Below are 19,478 nucleotides of genomic sequence, written 5' to 3'. Positions count from 1 at the left end.
CTATACAGTTATCAAAAGTTTGCCAATAAGCATTACATGGTACAAGTAATACAAAGATGAAGGAGAACATTGAAAAACACTGTTTTTGAGTCACAGACTGCCATAAGCATCATTTAAAAACTGTATGCACAATAGAATCACCTAGAAACTCAATAAAAAAGTCACCATATTCAAGCACAATTACACACAAAGGTTAACAAATTTTAGTCCATTCATACAAGTAGATAAAGAAGTAAAATCCCCTTTAAAGTCTGACATAAATCAAAGTCTTTCGAACCAATTCATAATACACTTACATCCCAAGTGTCAAGCTATTAATCCAGACAAGATTTAAGTTCCTTTTTTTCAATTCAAATTGAGCGAAGTCCAAACGAAAACTGGTTTTTTTATATTTATAATTAAGAGTTTGGAGGCTTTCTGATCCACCATTCCTATAGCATGTGATAATATAGAGACACATTCAAGGAATTACAAAAAACAGAGATTCAAAAAGGTCAACTAAAAAATAGGAGGAATAATAGTAATAATAGTGATTAAAAAAATATAAAGCACATCACAACTGTGAAGGTGATGGCCCCAAATCATTGATATCCTTTGAATGATGTATAGAAGGCATTACCTGCCACTTACCAACCTTTCGGCGAACACCACTCCGCTTCTTTGGGGCCATGTCAAAAGTATGTCCTGCATATGGATTTGTCCGTTGTGAAATACATGGTGAGTGTATCCCATCCACTGAAGGTGGTGGTATCACATCAGATATCCTAGCTGCTGGATCAGTAGGACGAGATATTGCATGTGATGAAGCACATTGTGGAATTTGGGAAGTCATTTGTGCTGAACGTCTACTATGTTGCATTGATGGATGACTCTCAGAAGCTTTTCCTTTAATTTGATCTTTGTCTGCCGTCTGCAATTAGCACATACAAAATTAACAATGCAGAATAAGTTGAGAACATGATTATGAAGGTGAGAGTTCATGATAAATTGCTTGTTTGCCATTTGAATAAAAATAACCATTACCAAAAAAAGTTCAAAAGAAAGGGACAAATAAAGTGAGTTATGGATGATTAGAACAAAATGCATTTATGCATACGAGACAGGTGCAGTAAGAAATAGGATTTCATCACAATCTTGGAGTACAAGCTGGGGCTGCATCTATTGGACTTAAACCATGAAATTTTACACAATGTACCCTTATGTTCAAACTTCCTAATGAGGACAGATATTGCATCAAATGAACAAGTATAAGTCAACTTGTTCTTGAAGGAATGAATGTTACCAGAACTTGGGAGTGTGCATAATTTACATTTACTTTGGGCAATGTAAGGAGATAGAATCAAAAATTTTGTGGGTTGAAAGATGTATGTTTCAGTGTTGTAACAGAAAAAAAATGCAGAGATCTAATGTGTCTAGCCTGTGTTTTAAATAAATGAGTAAGTATTACTCCAACATTGACAAAATGAAAAACTGAGTTCTTAAATGCAACTTAATGCATATGACCCATTCGAAGGACTCAAACCAGTTTATAATCATTCAAAAAATACATAGCCCCTTATGTCATGATTCATGAATAATCAATCACCCAAAAAGGACCTAGAAGGAGCTCATAGCAAGGTTATCAAATCAAGATTCAAAATGTGAATTGCTGAGCTAATTTTTGAAGCATGAATCATAATTTGTATTGAATCGCAAGATTTAGAGACAATGAAAAATTGCTCCAAATATATCATAAAGATGATATATAGTGTTCAGCGTAAAAAATATAAACTAGAAATGGATAAAAGAACTTAATTAAAAGTCTTATAAAACAAAATTGTTAGTTATGCCAAAGCTTGTGAAGCCTTTATTTTAGGAGAATGGAAACAAAGAAATTAAAAAGTTAATTAGAGTGCATGCATTGAATCAGCAAGTGACAAATAAAGTAGTGAAATAATTAAATAGAATAAGTTGTTTCTTCAATTTCTTTTCAATTAACGATTTAAGCTTATATTATGATGAGAATTGGTAAAAGAAAAGTAAAAAGGTAATAATAATAATAATTAACTAATCATACAATTTGTGTAGATGATATGGAATTGCATGGATTCATTCATGCATCATAAAATTCAAAGTTATTTAAGATTCATCTTATGATAAAAATTGGCACGATTTGTATCAAAAAGTAAGAGGTAAGATTCGAATCGTGAATCCTAAGATTATGATAACTAAGGCAAATAGCACACGTAAATTAAGCTATATACCTTTCAGCTACCAAATAAATTGCACAAGTTACAAGCCGGTGTTGTCAGTAGTGGATCGTAGAAAATCGCAAAAGGCTGAAAATCCCCTATATCATATGACAGATGGCGTCACAGGCAAACAGTAGAAGCCGTATGCGTACATACAGCAAATAAAACATCAATTTTCAAAACTTGAAATCATATATATGACTACCTTGTCAACATTCTTTCATATTAATATGCAAAACCACAATGAAGTATAATCTATTCTTACGATAAGAAATAATTAAAAAGAAATCACTACTATACTAAGCTAGAAAACCTGAATCACTATTCCTCTGAACCCAAGCTTTCAAACCATTTTGTATCCTATTTAACTCAAATCTTTGAAACACTTTTTAGTTACCCTTTTTGTTAAAGTCATAGCAATCTTTAAATATTACTGCATCCTGCTAAGACAAATCATCCCCTACAAGTCTCATTTTGATAGCATTAGTTGGAAGTCATGACAACACCCATATCAAAACTATTAGTATATAAAGCACCTTTTATTTCTACTCAATCTTACCAAAATTAATTAAAATAGATGAGATTAGTTTGGTTTAGTCCCATAAAACAAAAATAAAAGCTCTAAAAATAGATCTGTTGTCCTATACTACAAATTCAGATTATGCAGTTAATTAGTTCATTTTAAAGAGCATAACAACATAATCTTCCATGTACAACACAATTCTGCCTTTAAAGCCACTAAAAGCCAAGAATCGGCCATAGAAATAGCAAATACATACCAATAAGGAGAGGAGAATTGCCAAAACTATTCGAAACAAAGAAACATAATATGTAGCTTATATCAGGTATTAGGATTGGGATCACAGGTTTGAGTTGAAAATGAGTGAAGCCCAACATGTAGAATCAAGACACGTTTTAAACCCCACACTTTTAATTCATGCACTAAAATCAGACAATGAAATCACAGTAATAAATTATAAATATTAGTTATAATATCGTGCAGAAAATCCAGCAGAAATTATACAGAGACGCATGCAATCCATGAAGTTTAAGGGAGCTTGCTCCTTGCAAGCATTACAAAATCAATGAAGAAACTATACAGTTAAAAAAATTCAACAATAAGCATTACATTGTACAAGTAATACAAAGATAAAGGAGAACATTTAAGTACACAGTTTTTGAGTAACATACTCCCAAAAGCATCATGTAGAAACTGTAAGGACCATAGAATCAAAGAGCAATCCAAACATCAAACAATTACCAGATTCATCATTCATGCAAGATTAGTCTTAGAACTTAATAAAATTTAGTCCATTCATACAACAAGATAAAGATGCAAAATCCCCTTTAAAGTCAACCATAAGCCCCAAATCTTTCACCAATTTATATTGCCTAACATCCTGAGCTTCAGGCTCTTAATCCAGCCAATATTTAAATTATTATTTTTAATTGAACTTGAGCTATCATTGAAAGAGAACTGATGGGATTTGCTAACCAAGAGTTTGTGGGGCTTTCTAAACCACCATTCCTATAGCATACAGAATAATATACAGACACATTCAAGGCATTACACAAAACTGATATTCAAACTAGTCAATAAAAAATATAAAACAGGAACAGCAGTAATTACAGTGATTAAAAATTATACAAATTTAAGCCTGTCATAACTGAGAAGAGGGAAGCCCCAAATCAATGAGATCCATTGAATAAAGAAGTAAAGGCATTACCTGCTGCCTACCAAACTTTCTGCGAATAGCACTTCTGTTCTCTGGGGCCCTGTCAAGGGTACGTCCTGCATCTAGGTTTGTTGGTTGTGAAGTACATGGTGAGTGTACCCCTTCCATTGAAGGTGGAGGTATCACATCAGATGTCCAGGCAGGTGGATCAGCAGGACGAGATATTGCATGTGATGAAGAACTTGGTGGAATTTGAGAAGTCATTTGTGCTAGATGCCTGGCAAGTTGGACAGTTGGATGACTCAGAGAAGCTTTTCCTTTATTCAGATTTTTGTCAGCCATCTGCAATTAACATAAAATTAACAAGCAAAATATGTAGCTCAAACTTTGACAGCATGCAAAAATGAGGTTTAAAATGCAACTTGACGCATATGATAGATTCAAATGACTCGATCCAGTTTATAATCTTTTTATATAAAAAATGGCCCTTGTGTTATGAATAATCACCCAAAGGACCACAAGGAGCTCATAGCACACAGAAATTAAGCCATATACCTTTCTAGAACCAAATTCATGCAACAAGTTACTATCTCGTGTAATCTCCCAAGGCTATCTAATTTCATTGATATATGACCTGCTACGAGATTTCATGTAATAGACACTTTTCAACAGCCTTCTAAAATGCCAAGATTGTGAATTAAATCATAAAAAGGGTACAATCAAATAGTTCTGTACATATATAGTTGAAACATCCACAGCACCATAAGACTTCAATTTTCAAACATAAAACCAAACTAACGACCTAAAACCACGCAAACATTCTTTCATATTAATACGAAAAACCTCAATGAAGTGTACTCTATTCATACAGTAAGAGAAAATTAAAAAAAAAAAAAATCACTTCTTAAAAAAAAAAAAGGCATTACCGGGCGCTTCCTCTTTGGGGCCATATCAAGTGACAAGTGCTTCAGTCAACGCAGCGTTCTGCTTAAAACTCGGGAATTTCACAACGTCAGCACTTTTTCTGCAACCCCAAATTGAAAAGGACTGAAAAAAGATGAAAAATGAATAAAAGCATAAACACAAACACGTCGTGGGCAGAACTGAAAACAAAAAATAAAAATAAAACACTACAGTATAACAGCTATTATTATGCGTCGGAGAGGTTGATAGGGACATCTCCGGTGACCTTAGCTGTGATCGGAACACAATGAACAGATTGAAGAATGGTGATGCAAGACAACGAGAGTGAAATCAGCAAAATGCTTAGGGTTTAGAAAGAGAGATAGTGGAAGCTGAGACGCCAATTTTTTTTTTTTTTTAAGAGGCCAAGGTTAATTAATCAATTAAATGATTTATTAGGGAGGGAAAAAATTCGGTGTCTCTTTCCATTAGTTATTATTATTTTATTTACAAGCTTGCTTTTTAAACATTTTTAAATATGAAGTCACTACATTAATGTTATCCATTTTATTTGATTTTTATTTCTTTGGCACAGTAATAGGTGTTATTTTTAATGAAAAATAATCATACCCTCAAAATGTGTACATTGTTGCATGCTCATGTTCTTTCAAGCTAAGCATAGATCTTGGTAATCAGTTTCAAAAAAACAAAAAGTGTGGCTTAAAATAGTTTCTGGGCCAATTGAATTGTCCATCTAAAAACCATTGCCTTGGCAATTTTAGATTAGAAGCATTGATCAAGAAAGCAAATGGCAGAAGCAAAAACTGCTCCCCTATAGTCACAAAAAACAACTCCAAGACTATGCGAAAATGAACTAAAGCATCAAAATTTGCTTTGACCACTACCTGCCCTGGTGGTTTCCAAACTTGCACATTTTTTAAATCCCTACTTGCTATTGGTTCTATGACACAGTGCATAGACATGCCTCTAGATAGCAAGTGTGGTACAGTAGTATTCTTCCCTTCAAAAGCCAGCAAATTATGGGTACTCAAAATGTGGTAGAAAATTTCAATTATTTTTGTCACTAACATGCAGGAAATCAAACACACAAGTGGTAGTGACTTATGTTCATTATCCTAAAGTCAAATAGCCTAGTGTGGTTCACTGTGGCTCGTAGAGTGTTGAGAGGATTATCCGTGAAGAAAATAAATTGAATGCTTCCCTGCAAACCTTTTTCTGGAATCAAGTCAGAGGAAGTTAATAAAAGACATAGAGAGGTTAATGAGTTAATGAAACAAATATCATACCAACTACCATTAAGAAAAGGTACAAAGACACGTGAAATATTAATTAGACATCGTATGTTATACAACCTAAAATGTCCTCCCTTCTCCTTTGTTTCATCAGTTATGTTTGGAAAAGGATGGACGCTAGCTAGTGTCCCCTACCATGCAAGACTTTTCTTTGGTGACCCTCAAGCATAGAAAAATTAGATCAATAAAGTAGCATTGCATAGAGTTACATATTTTGTACTAATAACATTTACGTTGCTTGGTGTTGATCTTGAATTTGGATCCTCTCCTATGAATATGTCTCCAACATTTCTCAAGCAACATTTTTATGCATATTAATGATTGAGATTAGAAGTTAAAAAAATAATTTTAACCGTTAGATGAATTTTGTTATGTTTTGTTATTTTTTTCTTTCTATTTTTATTTAAATTGATAGCGTACATCAAATAGATAAAAATCAAAAGCTTTCATACTTTTTCATAGATTGATACTTCACATACATAACATACATTTTACAAATTATATAATACGAGTATTAAATTAATGTTTAATCAATAAAATTCATATTTTATAAATATAAATTAATTTTAAATTATTAACTTTAAAACATTAATGTCATTAAAAAAAATTGATGAACACACGAAGGAGTGCATGATTAAAAACAAAGAACACGATGTCCGCACTTCTCTATATTTTTATTATAGTCTATATAGCAACTGTAATTAATTAAGACGTGAGAAGTTTTAAATACCCTGTTGGGCACATGCCAATATTATTCTATACAGCAACTGAATTAAGACTTGTTGGTGGGTACATACCAATTATATACTAGTATCACCTTCTCTCCACCTCTCATGTACAGTGACATGTTATGCATTCATTTCCACTGCCATGATCTAACCAGTTTTTTCTTTCCCACTTTATTTACCTGGAAAACATAGCCTCCATTTTCTTGCACTTTCCTCAACCTCTTCAGTCTTGCCTTACGTCCCTTCCATGTTTTGTTTTCTTTCTTTGACCATAACTTCATTTTCATTCTGATACCACTCATCTCATAGTGTAAGGTTCCACAACAAACTCAAATTCCTTGTTATTCATTCAAAGCTCAACTGTTCAAGTATATCATGTCGTTTGTCGCATCACTCCATTCTCTTAGACACTTTGAAAGTAGTTTACTGACATTTTTGGTGAAGCCGGTTTTCATGCATGGCTTATCTTGTTTCCTTCATCTAGTGTTGCTAGTAGTGCTTTCAGTGTCACTGGTGTGGAAGAAAGTCACAGTTGGAGCCAAAGAATGTTCCAGAGAGAAAATTAATAATACCTTGTTTTCAAGGACTAGGCTTTGCTTTCTGGTTGTTTCTGCTTTCAATCTTCTACTCTTTTTGTTTGGTTACTTTTCTTGGTTTAGAAATGGTTGGTCAGAAGAGAAGCTTGTGACCCTTTTGGATTTGGTGCTCAAAACGGTTGCTTGGGGTGTCAGTGGTGTTTGCTTGCAAAGGGCATTCTTCATTTCAAGGGAAAGAATATTTTCATTCTTCTTTAGAGCTTGGTGTGTGTTCTATCTCTCTGTTTCCGGTTATTGCTTTACAGTGGACATTGTTCTCTATGAAAAGCATGCTGCTGTGCCTATTCAGTGCTTGGTTTCTAATGTTTTCTCTGTTTGTGTGGGTTTGTTCTTCTGTTACTTGGGAAATTTTGTGAAAAATGAGGGTGGAGTGGGAGATAGTACTCTTCAAGAATCTCTTTTGAATGGTGGTTCAAAAGAGAGTGATATGTTAGGGACAAAAGAGATCAAGGGGAGTGACACTGTTACCCCTTACTCTAATGCTGGAATTTTTTGCCTTCTTACCTTTTCTTGGGTTGGTCCTTTGATTGCTGTTGGAAAGAAGAAGACTTTGGACCTTGAGGATGTTCCTCAACTTGACAAAAGAGACAGTTTAATTGGAGCTTTTCCAACTTTTAGGGATAAGCTTGATGCATGTTGTGGAGGAAGTAACACAGTGACCACACTTAAGTTAGTGAAGTCATTAGCATTCTCAGCCTGGAAAGAGATAATTTTCACAGCTATCCTTGCATTGATAAATACCCTGGCTTCTTTTGTTGGTCCCTATCTTATTGATGGTTTTGTTCAATACCTTAATGGAAAACAAAAATTTGAAAATGAAGGCCTTGTTTTGGTGTTTGCATTTTCTGTGGCAAAGCTTGTGGAGTGCCTGGCGCATAGGCAATGGTTCTTTAGGTTGCAGCAAGTTGGAATACGAATTCGAGCACTGCTTGTGGCAATCATATATGATAAAGCTTTGAATCTTTCATTCCAATCCAAGCAAGGCCACACTACTGGAGAAATAATAAACTTCATGAGTGTTGATGCAGAAAGAGTTGGTGAGTTCAGTTGGCACCTACATGATTTGTGGTTAGTAGTCCTACAGGTTTTTGTAGCCTTGTTGATTTTGTATAGAAACCTTGGCCTTGCTTCAATTGCTGGCTTTGTTGCAATTTTCATTGTAATGTGGGCAAACATTCCCTTGGGTTCAACCCAAGAGAAGTTTCAGAACAAGTTGATGGAGTCAAAAGATGCGAGAATGAAAGCAACATCTGAGATTTTAAGGAATATGAGGATTCTCAAGCTGCAAGGATGGGAAATGAAGTTTTTGTCTAAGATAACTGAACTCAGAAAGATTGAGCAAGGTTGGTTAAAAAAATTTATATACACTATAGCCGTGACCATATTTGTGTTCTGGTGTGCCCCAGCATTTGTGTCAGTGGTTACGTTTGGTACTTGTTTGCTTATAGGGATCCCCCTCGAGTCAGGGAAGATCTTATCTGCACTTGCAACATTCCAGATTCTCCAAGAACCCATTTATAATCTTCCAGACACAATTTCAATGATGGCACAAACTAAGGTTTCTCTTGACAGGATTGCATCTTTCCTTCGTCTGGATGAGATGCAATCTGATATTGTGGAGAAGCTTCCACCAGGTAGTTCTAATGTAGCAATTGAAGTAGTTGATGGAAATTTTTCTTGGGATTTAGCTTCCCCAAGAACAACATTGCAAAATATAAATCTCAGAGTTTTTCATGGCATGAGGGTTGCTGTTTGTGGCACTGTTGGGTCAGGCAAGTCTACTTTACTTTCTTGTATATTGGGGGAAGTACCAAAGAAATCAGGGATCCTGAAGGTGTGTGGAAGAAAGGCCTATGTAGCTCAGTCACCATGGATACAAGGTAGCAAGATTGAGGATAATATATTGTTTGGAAAGGATATGGAAAGGGAAAGGTATGAGAAGGTCCTTGAAGCTTGTTGCCTAAAGAAGGATCTAGATATCTTGTCATTTGGAGATCAAACTATTATAGGAGAGAGGGGTATAAATTTGAGTGGTGGACAGAAACAAAGAATACAAATTGCTCGTGCTCTATATCAAGATGCTGATATATATCTATTTGATGATGTGTTTAGTGCTGTGGATGCTCATACAGGATCTCACCTTTTTAAGGTAACTCATTATCTGCTGCTTCTTATAATTTGCGATATAGACTATAGAGAGTGCTATTAGTCTATTACTCTACTATATTTCTTTATATGTATTAGAAACTACCAACTTAAACATTTGCCAAATGTGGTTCTTCTGATAGCACGAACATTGTATCAGTATTTCAGTAAATGAGCTTTTTCATTTTATGTATATGACAGGAATGCTTACTGGGCCTTCTAAGTTCAAAAACAGTGGTTTATGTCACTCATCAAGTAGAGTTCTTACCTGCTGCTGACCTTATCTTGGTGAGCAATTCTCAGAGTTGTATTCTCATTAATTCAAAACAGAGTTTGCTTGTTTTCTTCATACCTGTTGTGAATAATATCTTGACATTTAGTAAGTATGCATGATATCCTATTTTGGGGTAACAAAATATTTCCTAATCATGTGTATTGAATGAATTGAGCGCAGACACACACACACACATAAATATAAACCTGTCCCATGGTGTAGTAAAAAACACACGTTTCAGCTCATCATTTTTGCCTCTGCTAGTTACTTTGAACAATACCATTCTTATCAAATTATAACTTGTTGATAGGTCATGAAAGATGGGAAGATTACTCAATGTGGAAAATATAATGATCTTCTCAACTCAGGTACTGATTTTATGGAACTTGTTGGTGCTCATAAAGAAGCTTTGTCTGCAATTGATTCGTTAGATGGAGGGACAGCATCTGATAAAATAAGTATAACACAGAATGATGTACGTGTCTCTCTTTCTCATGGTGTTGAAGAAATAGAAAGCAAAGATGTGCAAAATGATGGAAAAGATGATAAATGTGATCCAAAAGGCCAACTTGTTCAAGAAGAAGAAAGGGAGAAAGGTAAAGTTGGGTTTTCAGTCTATTGGAAATATATCACAGCAGCGTATGGAGGAGTACTTATACCACTCATATTGTTGGCTGAAATTTTGTTTCAACTTCTTCAAATTGGAAGCAACTATTGGATGGCTTGGGCAACTCCTATCTCAAAAGATTCTGAGCCACCTGTTACAGGAAGTATGCTTATAGTTGTGTATTTAGCTTTGGCCATAGGAAGTTCTGTTTGTGTCCTTGCAAGAGCAACACTTGTTGCCACAGCTGGTTACAAGACAGCTACTTTACTCTTCAAAAACATGCATTTCTGCATCTTCCGTGCTCCAATGTCATTTTTTGATGCCACCCCAAGTGGGAGAATCCTTAATAGGGTATGTGAAACTATGAATATCACACTATCCATTTCTTTTGTTTTGATTTCAGAAGGGTATTTGAATCTTAAATATCTTTTTGGTTAGCATCCATTTTGTTACTTATTTTCACTTTTCAATGTATATAGTAATATTTTTTTTTTTTGAACTTTCATTTCTTTGTTCCCTTGCAGGCTTCTACTGACCAAAGTGCAGTGGATGTAGACATTCCTTTTCAAATTGGAGCATTTGCTTTCTCTGTGATCCATCTTCTTGGAATTATAATGGTTATGTCTCAAGTTGCATGGCAGGTTTTCACTGTCTTTATTCCTATTACAGCAATCGGCATCTGGTATCAGGTATTTTATTTTCCACCTTGCTGTCTTTGATTACAAGATATTAAAGTGTGCCTAGACTATTTGCCAAATTTTATTTGGCACCATGTATTGTCTGTTTGGGTAAACCCTTCCACAAACATTTATGGGAGAGAAAAATAGGAAGAAAAAATGAAATAAGCTTCTCCATAAACTAAAATTAGCTTATGCATAAGATAATTTGTAGAAGTTCTCTCCTATTAACTTCTTCAAAAAAATTTTAACACAAGTATAAACTAGTTTTAACTTATGGAGGAACTTATTTCAATTTTTTTCCTATTTTTTTTTAAACAATACTTTTAGAGAAGTTTCTAAACATACCCAATGTATGAGTTGACATCTTACAAACACTGTTGCAGCAATATTATTTACCATCAGCCCGGGAACTATCACGTTTAGCTGGGGTATGCAAAGCTCCTATCATTCAACACTTTGCTGAAACAATATCAGGTGCATCAACCATCAGGAGCTTTGATCAGGTGCCAAGATTTCAGCAAACAAATATGAAACTGGTGGATGGATATTCTCGCCCCAAGTTCAACAATGCTGGTGCAATGGAATGGTTGTGCTTCCGATTAGATATGTTGTCTTCTATCACATTTTCCTTTTGCTTGATATTATTGGTATCTATTCCACAAGGATTCCTAAATTCAGGTACAAACTCCAACCCGATATCTTGTTTGCCAGTCCAAAACTCAGTATGTTTTTTTATATTGAGTTTGTTTGGATACAAAGTAATAGTTATTTTTAGAGCTTCTCTACTGAAAAAAAGTTGTTTATTTTCAGTAAAAATCTCAAAAGTTTTTTTAAGCTTGCATCCAAAAAAGCTCATAATGGAGCATTAAAACACAATCCCCCCAATCTTCTCTTTGTTTTTGAAGGTGTTGCTGGTTTAGCTGTAACCTATGGCCTTAATCTGAACATTATACAATCATGGATGATATGGGAACTTTGCAACTTGGAGACCAAAATTATATCAGTAGAAAGAATAATTCAGTATACTTCCATTCCTAGTGAGCCTCCTCTTGTTTTAGAAAAAAACCAGCCACATCATTCTTGGCCATCATATGGAAGGATTGATATTCATAACTTGAAGGTAATTGAAGTTCTTATTATGTTTGCACTTTATTATTGTTGGGAGGGCCCACATAACCTGCTTCAATTCTTGGAAGTAACTTATATATCTATTGGATAACTTCACTTGATGCCAATCAATTTTAAAATAAAATATAATATGATATTAGAGCTGATAGCACATCTCGGTAAACTGCCTATTATAGTAAGCTCGCCTGTTTTGGCAGGCATCTATGGAGGGGGATGTTGGAAGGTCCCATGTCCCCGGTCTCAATTTTTGTGGGTGTAGCTGATATATTTATTGGACAACTTCACTTAATGATAATTGGTTTTAAGATGAAATCTAACAATTATCTTATGATTTTCATGTTGATTTACAAAACTTGAGCTAAGGTGTTTTGTCCTTTATGGTTTGAATTTAGCTTTTGAACAGAAAAAAGTTGTGCCTTGTATGCAAGTTTTGTCATGGAGTCATGGCATAGGCACATTGTCTAGTGCTTGATATTTGTGTTATTTTTGTAATAATGCTATGCATTTGATGAAGGTACGTTATGGTCCACATATGCCATTTGTGTTGCATGGCCTTACATGCACATTTCAAGGAGGACTTAAAACTGGAATTGTTGGGAGAACAGGAAGTGGTAAATCAACTCTCATACAAACAATTTTCCGAATTATTGAGCCTACTGTTGGGAGAATTATGATAGATGGCATCAACATCTCTTCCATTGGACTTTATGATTTGAGGTCAAGACTGAGCATTATTCCTCAGGATCCAACCATGTTTGAGGGTACTGTGAGAAGCAATCTGGACCCACTTGAAGAGTACACAGATGAACAAATTTGGGAGGTGGGTTGGCTTTATTTACTACACAAAGGCAGACTAGGTTCTATCCAAAATGTTTGACTTTTGGTTGTTCCTCAAATTATAAGTTCCCTAATTCATTGGACTCTTCTATGTAGGCACTTGATAAGTGTCAACTTGGAGAGGAAGTTAGAAGGAAAGAAGGAAAACTAGACTCTGCAGGTTTGTCTTTTAAGTTTTTTGAGCATAAATATATACAAATTTAATTTAAATACCTTGACAGTGTAAAGTTTCTTTATACTACCATCTAATCATAAAACTATCATAAGGTTGTTATTTATTTATTTATTTTTTTTGTGATAAGTGATAACTACTTTTAAATTCAAATCTAGGGTGATTTCTAATTGGTTAGTGTAAATATCAATACACTAATAGTACACGAAAAATTAAATTTAGGTTCAAGTATTTTTTGATTTTTATAGTTTCATGAACTTTATCTTTTAACTTTTATTATTAAAACTATTTTATTTTAGTTTCTATATATACAATTCTTTTCTTTTTTTTTAATTAGGTCCTATAAAAATAGACATCAATGATTAAAAAGAAAAAAAACACTATCTATAGGAACTCAAATGAAATGCTTTAAGTATAGGTATTAAAAAGGTAAAATATATGAAATTATAGAGATTAAAAAAGGTAATTGAACCATAAATATAATATATATATTACATTGATTTTGGAATGAATCTATTGCTAAAATGGATGCTGCAGTTTGTGAGAATGGAGAGAATTGGAGTATGGGGCAAAGGCAATTGGTCTGCCTTGGCAGGGTGTTGCTTAAGAAGAGTAAGGTCCTGGTGCTAGATGAAGCTACTGCATCTGTTGACACAGCTACAGATAATTTGATCCAGCTAACTCTTAGGCAACATTTCTGTGATTGCACAGTCATTACCATTGCACATAGAATAAATTCAGTCATTTATAGTGATATGGTTCTACTACTTAATCAAGGTGAGAATTGAAAAGGCTGTTATATTACATTCTTCTTTGAACATAATAATCTTTAATTTAATGTACCTTTATATATGATTTTATTGGACATTGATGCAGGACTTATTGAGGAGTATGATTCTCCAACAAAGTTGCTAGAGGACAAGTTATCTTCTTTTGCTCAGCTTGTTGCAGAGTATTCCACTAGGTCCAATTCCAATTTTGATCTACTAAAATAGTTTTTCCTTTTCGATTTGTTTTTTTTTGGTTCTTTGTCAAGAACTGGGAAAATTACAATGATAAATAATGTGTCTTCTTTTCATTTAATAGAATATCATCCTATTGCACAGTTGTACTCTTTAATAAAAACTAGGAAAAATGGTTGTTAAGGAATTGTTCTAACTTAATAAGTGATTTTGAGTTCGAGTTCCAGACATGTAACTGTTTCCAGCTTGAATATAATTATTTCTAGTGAAATTAGTTAATGATACATGCAAATCGACCAATATTTAAAAAAGATAATTTATTAAATGTAAAAACACTATATAATCATATGAATTTAGTTAATTTGGTAAATTTTAATGCTTAATCTTATTTGTATTAAATAATTTTAACTGTCGAAGAATTTCAATTGTAGACACATATAATTTCACTTAGTTGTAGTCTTACTTGCCATAATTGTGGTTTCAAAGGTAATGTTTAGTCTCACATCGACAATAAATATAAAATTTAGACAAATCTCACCTTATAAAATCAATTTTGTAGGATTATTAGGTTTTAAATCCAAATTTTAAGATGGTATCAAAGTTCATTTTAAATGTAATAATTTATTCTGAAATTCTTATTATAAAATGTTTGAGCAAGATTTAATAAAAAGAGCGTAGTTTCAAATGACATTTTCGTGAATAAAGTTTATCACATGCAAGGATGGGTTGTAAAAGTCTGTTTATCATCCTCTCATTATAGAGCAAGTAATTGATAGTGTATCTCTTCGAGCTCAAGGAAATTGAAGGACTATACGGGAATTGAAACTAAACAAAAAAAAAAATCAATTTTTTTTAGAGGATGGCTCGTGTTACATGTGAAAGATTGATATCTAGAAGATAACTTGTTCTGGAATTTGTCCACACTGAAAACAATATAGAAAATTATTGGCATATTTTTATTGGATGTAATCATGCAAATTAGATATGGCAATTCGGTAGATTTTGGAAATCTTTGGCTCCTTTCATTGATTCAGTAGAAGACTTCGCTGATCTTAAGTTTAAATTGCCGCAACATCTTTCTGTCACAAAAATCGGATATCTCAACAATGTTTGACCCTTTTAACGCACGAGAAATGAAAAAGTTTGGGACAATATTATTACAAAACCTTCACTTATATCTATCCAACTTGCAAAATAATTTGTCTTCTCATGGAAACAAGCTCGCAAAAAACACCTACCCTTTTCTATCATTTACTTAAGATAGCAATACTCCTACTCATTGGATCAAGCCATCATTTATTTGTATTAGAGATGAATCAGGAGCATTTGTATCAGCAAAACCTTCATCTCAAAGAGGCTTCCACTTGCTGCTGAAGACGAGGCAATGGCACACTTTCATGCTCTTATGAGAATCCATGAACTCAGCTTGCAAAATATCATTGTTGAGATAGTGTATAGACATGATTGATGCCATTGACAACATGAAACAAGATAATTTTGAATTTGGCACCATTCTGGCTAGCTATACCTTCTTCATTCAGAAAATGTTATATATGGTTCATTTTATTTGAAGATATAAGCTAATCATATTGTTGATTGTCTTGCAAGGACATCACAATTTTGTGCTAAGTTTTTTCATTCCAACTTTTACTCAATCTCTCATCATCAATGAAATGATATTAGCTTTCTGATCTAAAAATAATTTACTAAAAATATAGTTTAATTCCTGTTTTTCATTTTTAAGTTTTTTGTTAACTATTAATTTTTACATATTTTTAAATTAAAATATAATTAAGAACTTAATATGTGATTTATTTAAAGAAACTTAAAATTTTAAAAATGTGTGACAAGTTTTTCACAGGTTTTCCTAAACGCAATAAAATCTAACAAAGATGGGTTAGGTTTAAAAGTTTTAAACTCACTTCTTTTAAATTTGATCCTGAAGTCGCCCTTTTTCTTTTGCAAGGATGGGGGCTAGGGAGAGCCAAACCCTTCTCTCACTTTCCATTCCTATCCTCCATTATTTCCAAAGATCCATATATCCCTACATGCCCATTAGCTTCTTCAATATCTACCACTAAGTACCTTTTCCTATTTCAAAACTCAAGAAATGATGACATAAGAGTGTAAATATCATATGTCGAGTTGAAACCTTAATAACAACATGTATATGCTAATAAACTCTCATTGGTAAAGTCTCTCATGTTATAGGGCAAAAAAAATCTTTGAACCTAATCATTAATAATAATATAGATAAAGTGACCGAAGATGTTGACATAATGAACTTTATGTAACCATCTTCTCCATTTTGTCATTAACTAAGCACCAATGAGCCTTACTATGACTTGTCACTCACATTGCCTTTATCGTTAGTTAGGTCAACCAATTTATCATATTGTCCAATAAATGAAGCCTATTATAATAATAAGAAAGGTTTAGATATATTTTTGGTGTAAATGTTTTTATAATTTAGCTACTTAATATATCTTGTGAAGATAATCTACAAATAATTTGTGTTGATATTTTATTTTCTTGTTTTAAACTTGGTTTCCCTCTATATTGATTTTGAGATGTGAACATATTATTCATTGTTTTGAGAACGATAATTTAGTGGCATAACACAATTAATTTAATTCAATTTTTTTATTTTGCAAAAGAAGGAGTCACAACAAGTATTAGGGGGTGATGCATTTGGTGCCTAGTCTCACAATAGTATCTTTTATGATGTTGTTGGAGGTTTAAACAAAAAGGAAGAATATTTGGTCTAGGTTCAAAGGCTAGAAAGAATAAACTTTCTTCCTCTCCCAAATCACCTGATGACATCTCAACATCTGAATATGAGGTAATGATGAGTCTAGTTCCCAGTCTATTTAAAGGAACAATTACAAACTCATTTAGAGATGATTCGTGCTTCACAAAAAGAATACGTTTGGATCATGAGAATTTGACACAATTTATGGAGAGTTTTTCTTTGGGTCAAGTTTCTCAACCAGTCAAACATTTTCCACAACCTCCTATAGATGATCAAAATACTTAGCAAGAAGATGACAATGTAAATGTTTAAAAATTTATAATAAATTGCTCTTCTCTTATCATTAATAATTATGCTTATTATCAATGATATATTTTATTTAGAACTTATGAAACTTGAAATAGCTATTTAGAAACTTTTGGTGTTATTTAAATGCTTATTTTATATAAATTATTGCTTGGAAAAAATGATATTATATTAATTAATTTAATAGTAGAATAATAAATGTTTTTTTTTATTAATTTGACAAGTGAATAATAGACTCTATAGAGTGATTTTCTCACTATTCGTTATTTCATTATAGTTAGGGAAGAAAATAATATCTCTCACTAATTGTGACAGATACATGTCCTTTTACAAATTGTGACAGAGGTAAGTCCCTCACAAATTTGTGATGAAGGCTAATCCCTCATAAACTTGTGACAGAGATATCTCTCATAAATTTGTGAAGAACACTAACAAGAGGGATATTCTACATCAGTTTGTTTGGACAATCTACATTAGTTCTATAAGCAATGTAGATTCAAGTGACATACAATGTATTAGACATTTTACATCGGATCCAAAATTGATGCAAAAGTGCACAAAATAACATCGATTCTCGTACAAATTGATATGATATGTTGAACACTTTCTACATAAATTTATGAATGAACTGATGTAGTATGTATTTTTTTTTTAAAATTCTTTCTTCTAATTTTTATTTATACCCAACTTATAATGAAAAAGATTAATATGTCAAAGCCACACATCCATCAATACTATAAATTAATCAACACATATATCAACATATTACATGATAGTTCTTAACAATACTAAATCTACAATTCTATCAAAATAATAAATATACCAAAGATAATAATAATAATAATAATAATAATAATAATAGTAATAATAATAATAATAATCTTCAAATTTATGACTAACCATCGATCACAAACTTAAATTTTATCTTACTATACAAAAAAATTAAGGAAATATTTAATTTACATATTCAAAATAGTTTCTTAAAGAACTCTCATGATTTTCTTTGCTAACATCTGTCACATGAGCAAAGCATCTCACATATTGCTTTCCTTATATCCTAAAAAGTATGTATAAAATATTACATGCCAGTGTACTAGTTAAGAAAAGTGTGAAATTAAAGTGTGGAAAATTAAATGGTTAAGTTTTGATCTTTCTTGATATGTGGAGCATAAGTTGCCTACAACTTTAAACTTGAAAATTCTAGAATAAAAAAACGCAAATATACTAATAGAAAGAGTAAATATGGTTCCTAATTGCCAGAGGACAAATGAAAGAGCTTAAGGAATTCCTTTTATTTATCCAATTCACTTGCAAAAAGAGAAAGTATCTTAAGGATTTATAATTTTTAGCAACTATCTACTTAATTAACAAAAATTGAGCAAAAAAGTATCTCAAGGATTTCTAGGAATCATGAAATGCAACCACGAGTTCTAATGGCCTTATAATATAAAGAATACAACATACCTAGATGACATGAAAGTCCAAATAAAAGAAATGTTACTTATAATGACATACAAAAAGTGTTGTTAGAAATAATATATGTAGGTAAAACTCTTGACATATACTCACACATAATTTAAATGCAAATTTTGAATGGGATTTTTTTTTTTATATTTCACACTAGTGTCTTAAAGCTTTGCCTTAGACTAATCTAACTTGGTTGTGAGGTAAGTAAAGTAGGGTTAAGGATTGTTTTTGTTGATGCCAAAATGATTCTATCTTAGGTTCAATACTTTGTGCCAAATTTCTTCGTTATTTAAATGGAATTTAACCACATATATTGAGTGTCACTATAATCTATATCTACACTTTGTAATAATTGTAGGAATAAATGTATTAACATAAGTCACCATATATGATTTGTCACTATAATCTATACCTACATATGTATTAACATATGCCAACACATATATACATATATTATGTATCATTATAGCTTATACTTTAACTATGATGATAATTTTAACCCATTAATATTTTATAAAAATTGAAAAATTAAAAATAATTAAATTAAAATTTATTAGTAAAGTCACAACTTAAATAGTAGGGCACTTCCTAAGATCATTTGTTGCATTTGAGAAACCACTAGTGGAAAAAAGACTTTTAAGATCAGTTATTTTTGACTTTTAAGATCGGTTAAAGAATCGATCTTAATAGAGACGAACTTT

General features: G+C 32.5%; 2 protein-coding genes across 7 annotated transcripts; one reads left to right on the top strand and one right to left on the bottom strand.

Annotated features, from left to right (window-relative positions):
- Positions 1-484: 484 nt before the first annotated feature.
- On the bottom strand, positions 485-5,734 carry LOC145954420 (uncharacterized). 6 transcript variants are annotated; one of them, XM_083068547.1, is made up of 4 exons: positions 5,716-5,734; positions 4,834-4,954; positions 3,959-4,249; positions 485-910 (listed from the first exon to the last, which is right to left on the bottom strand). In XM_083068547.1, exons 2-4 carry the CDS (start codon positions 4,855-4,857, stop codon positions 554-556), a joined length of 672 nt encoding a protein of 223 aa, XP_082924673.1. In that variant the 5' UTR covers positions 4,858-4,954; positions 5,716-5,734; the 3' UTR covers positions 485-553. The 6 variants fall into 6 exon arrangements, with proteins under 6 accessions (XP_082924673.1, XP_082924672.1, XP_082924674.1 ...); XM_083068546.1 differs by lacking the exon at positions 5,716-5,734 and adding an exon at positions 5,441-5,617; XM_083068548.1 differs by lacking the exon at positions 5,716-5,734 and adding an exon at positions 5,042-5,387 and having other exon boundaries at positions 4,834-4,931.
- Positions 5,735-6,884: 1,150 nt separating this feature from the next.
- LOC145954419 (ABC transporter C family member 3-like) lies at positions 6,885-14,439 on the top strand. Its single transcript, XM_083068543.1, has 10 exons — positions 6,885-9,596; positions 9,794-9,880; positions 10,177-10,824; positions 10,998-11,162; positions 11,537-11,831; positions 12,059-12,273; positions 12,796-13,101; positions 13,215-13,278; positions 13,828-14,067; positions 14,167-14,439. The coding sequence occupies exons 1-10, from the start codon at positions 7,227-7,229 to the stop codon at positions 14,283-14,285; spliced, it is 4,509 nt and encodes a 1,502-aa protein (XP_082924669.1). The 5' UTR covers positions 6,885-7,226; the 3' UTR covers positions 14,286-14,439.
- The last annotated feature ends 5,039 nt before the right edge of the window (positions 14,440-19,478 follow it).

Source organism: Cajanus cajan, chromosome 2 (assembly GCF_000230855.2).
Source record: "Cajanus cajan strain Asha chromosome 2, NIPB_CcT2T_4, whole genome shotgun sequence".
NCBI classification, from domain to species: domain Eukaryota; kingdom Viridiplantae; phylum Streptophyta; class Magnoliopsida; order Fabales; family Fabaceae; genus Cajanus; species Cajanus cajan.
This window is presented reverse-complemented; position numbering and strand designations above follow the sequence as displayed.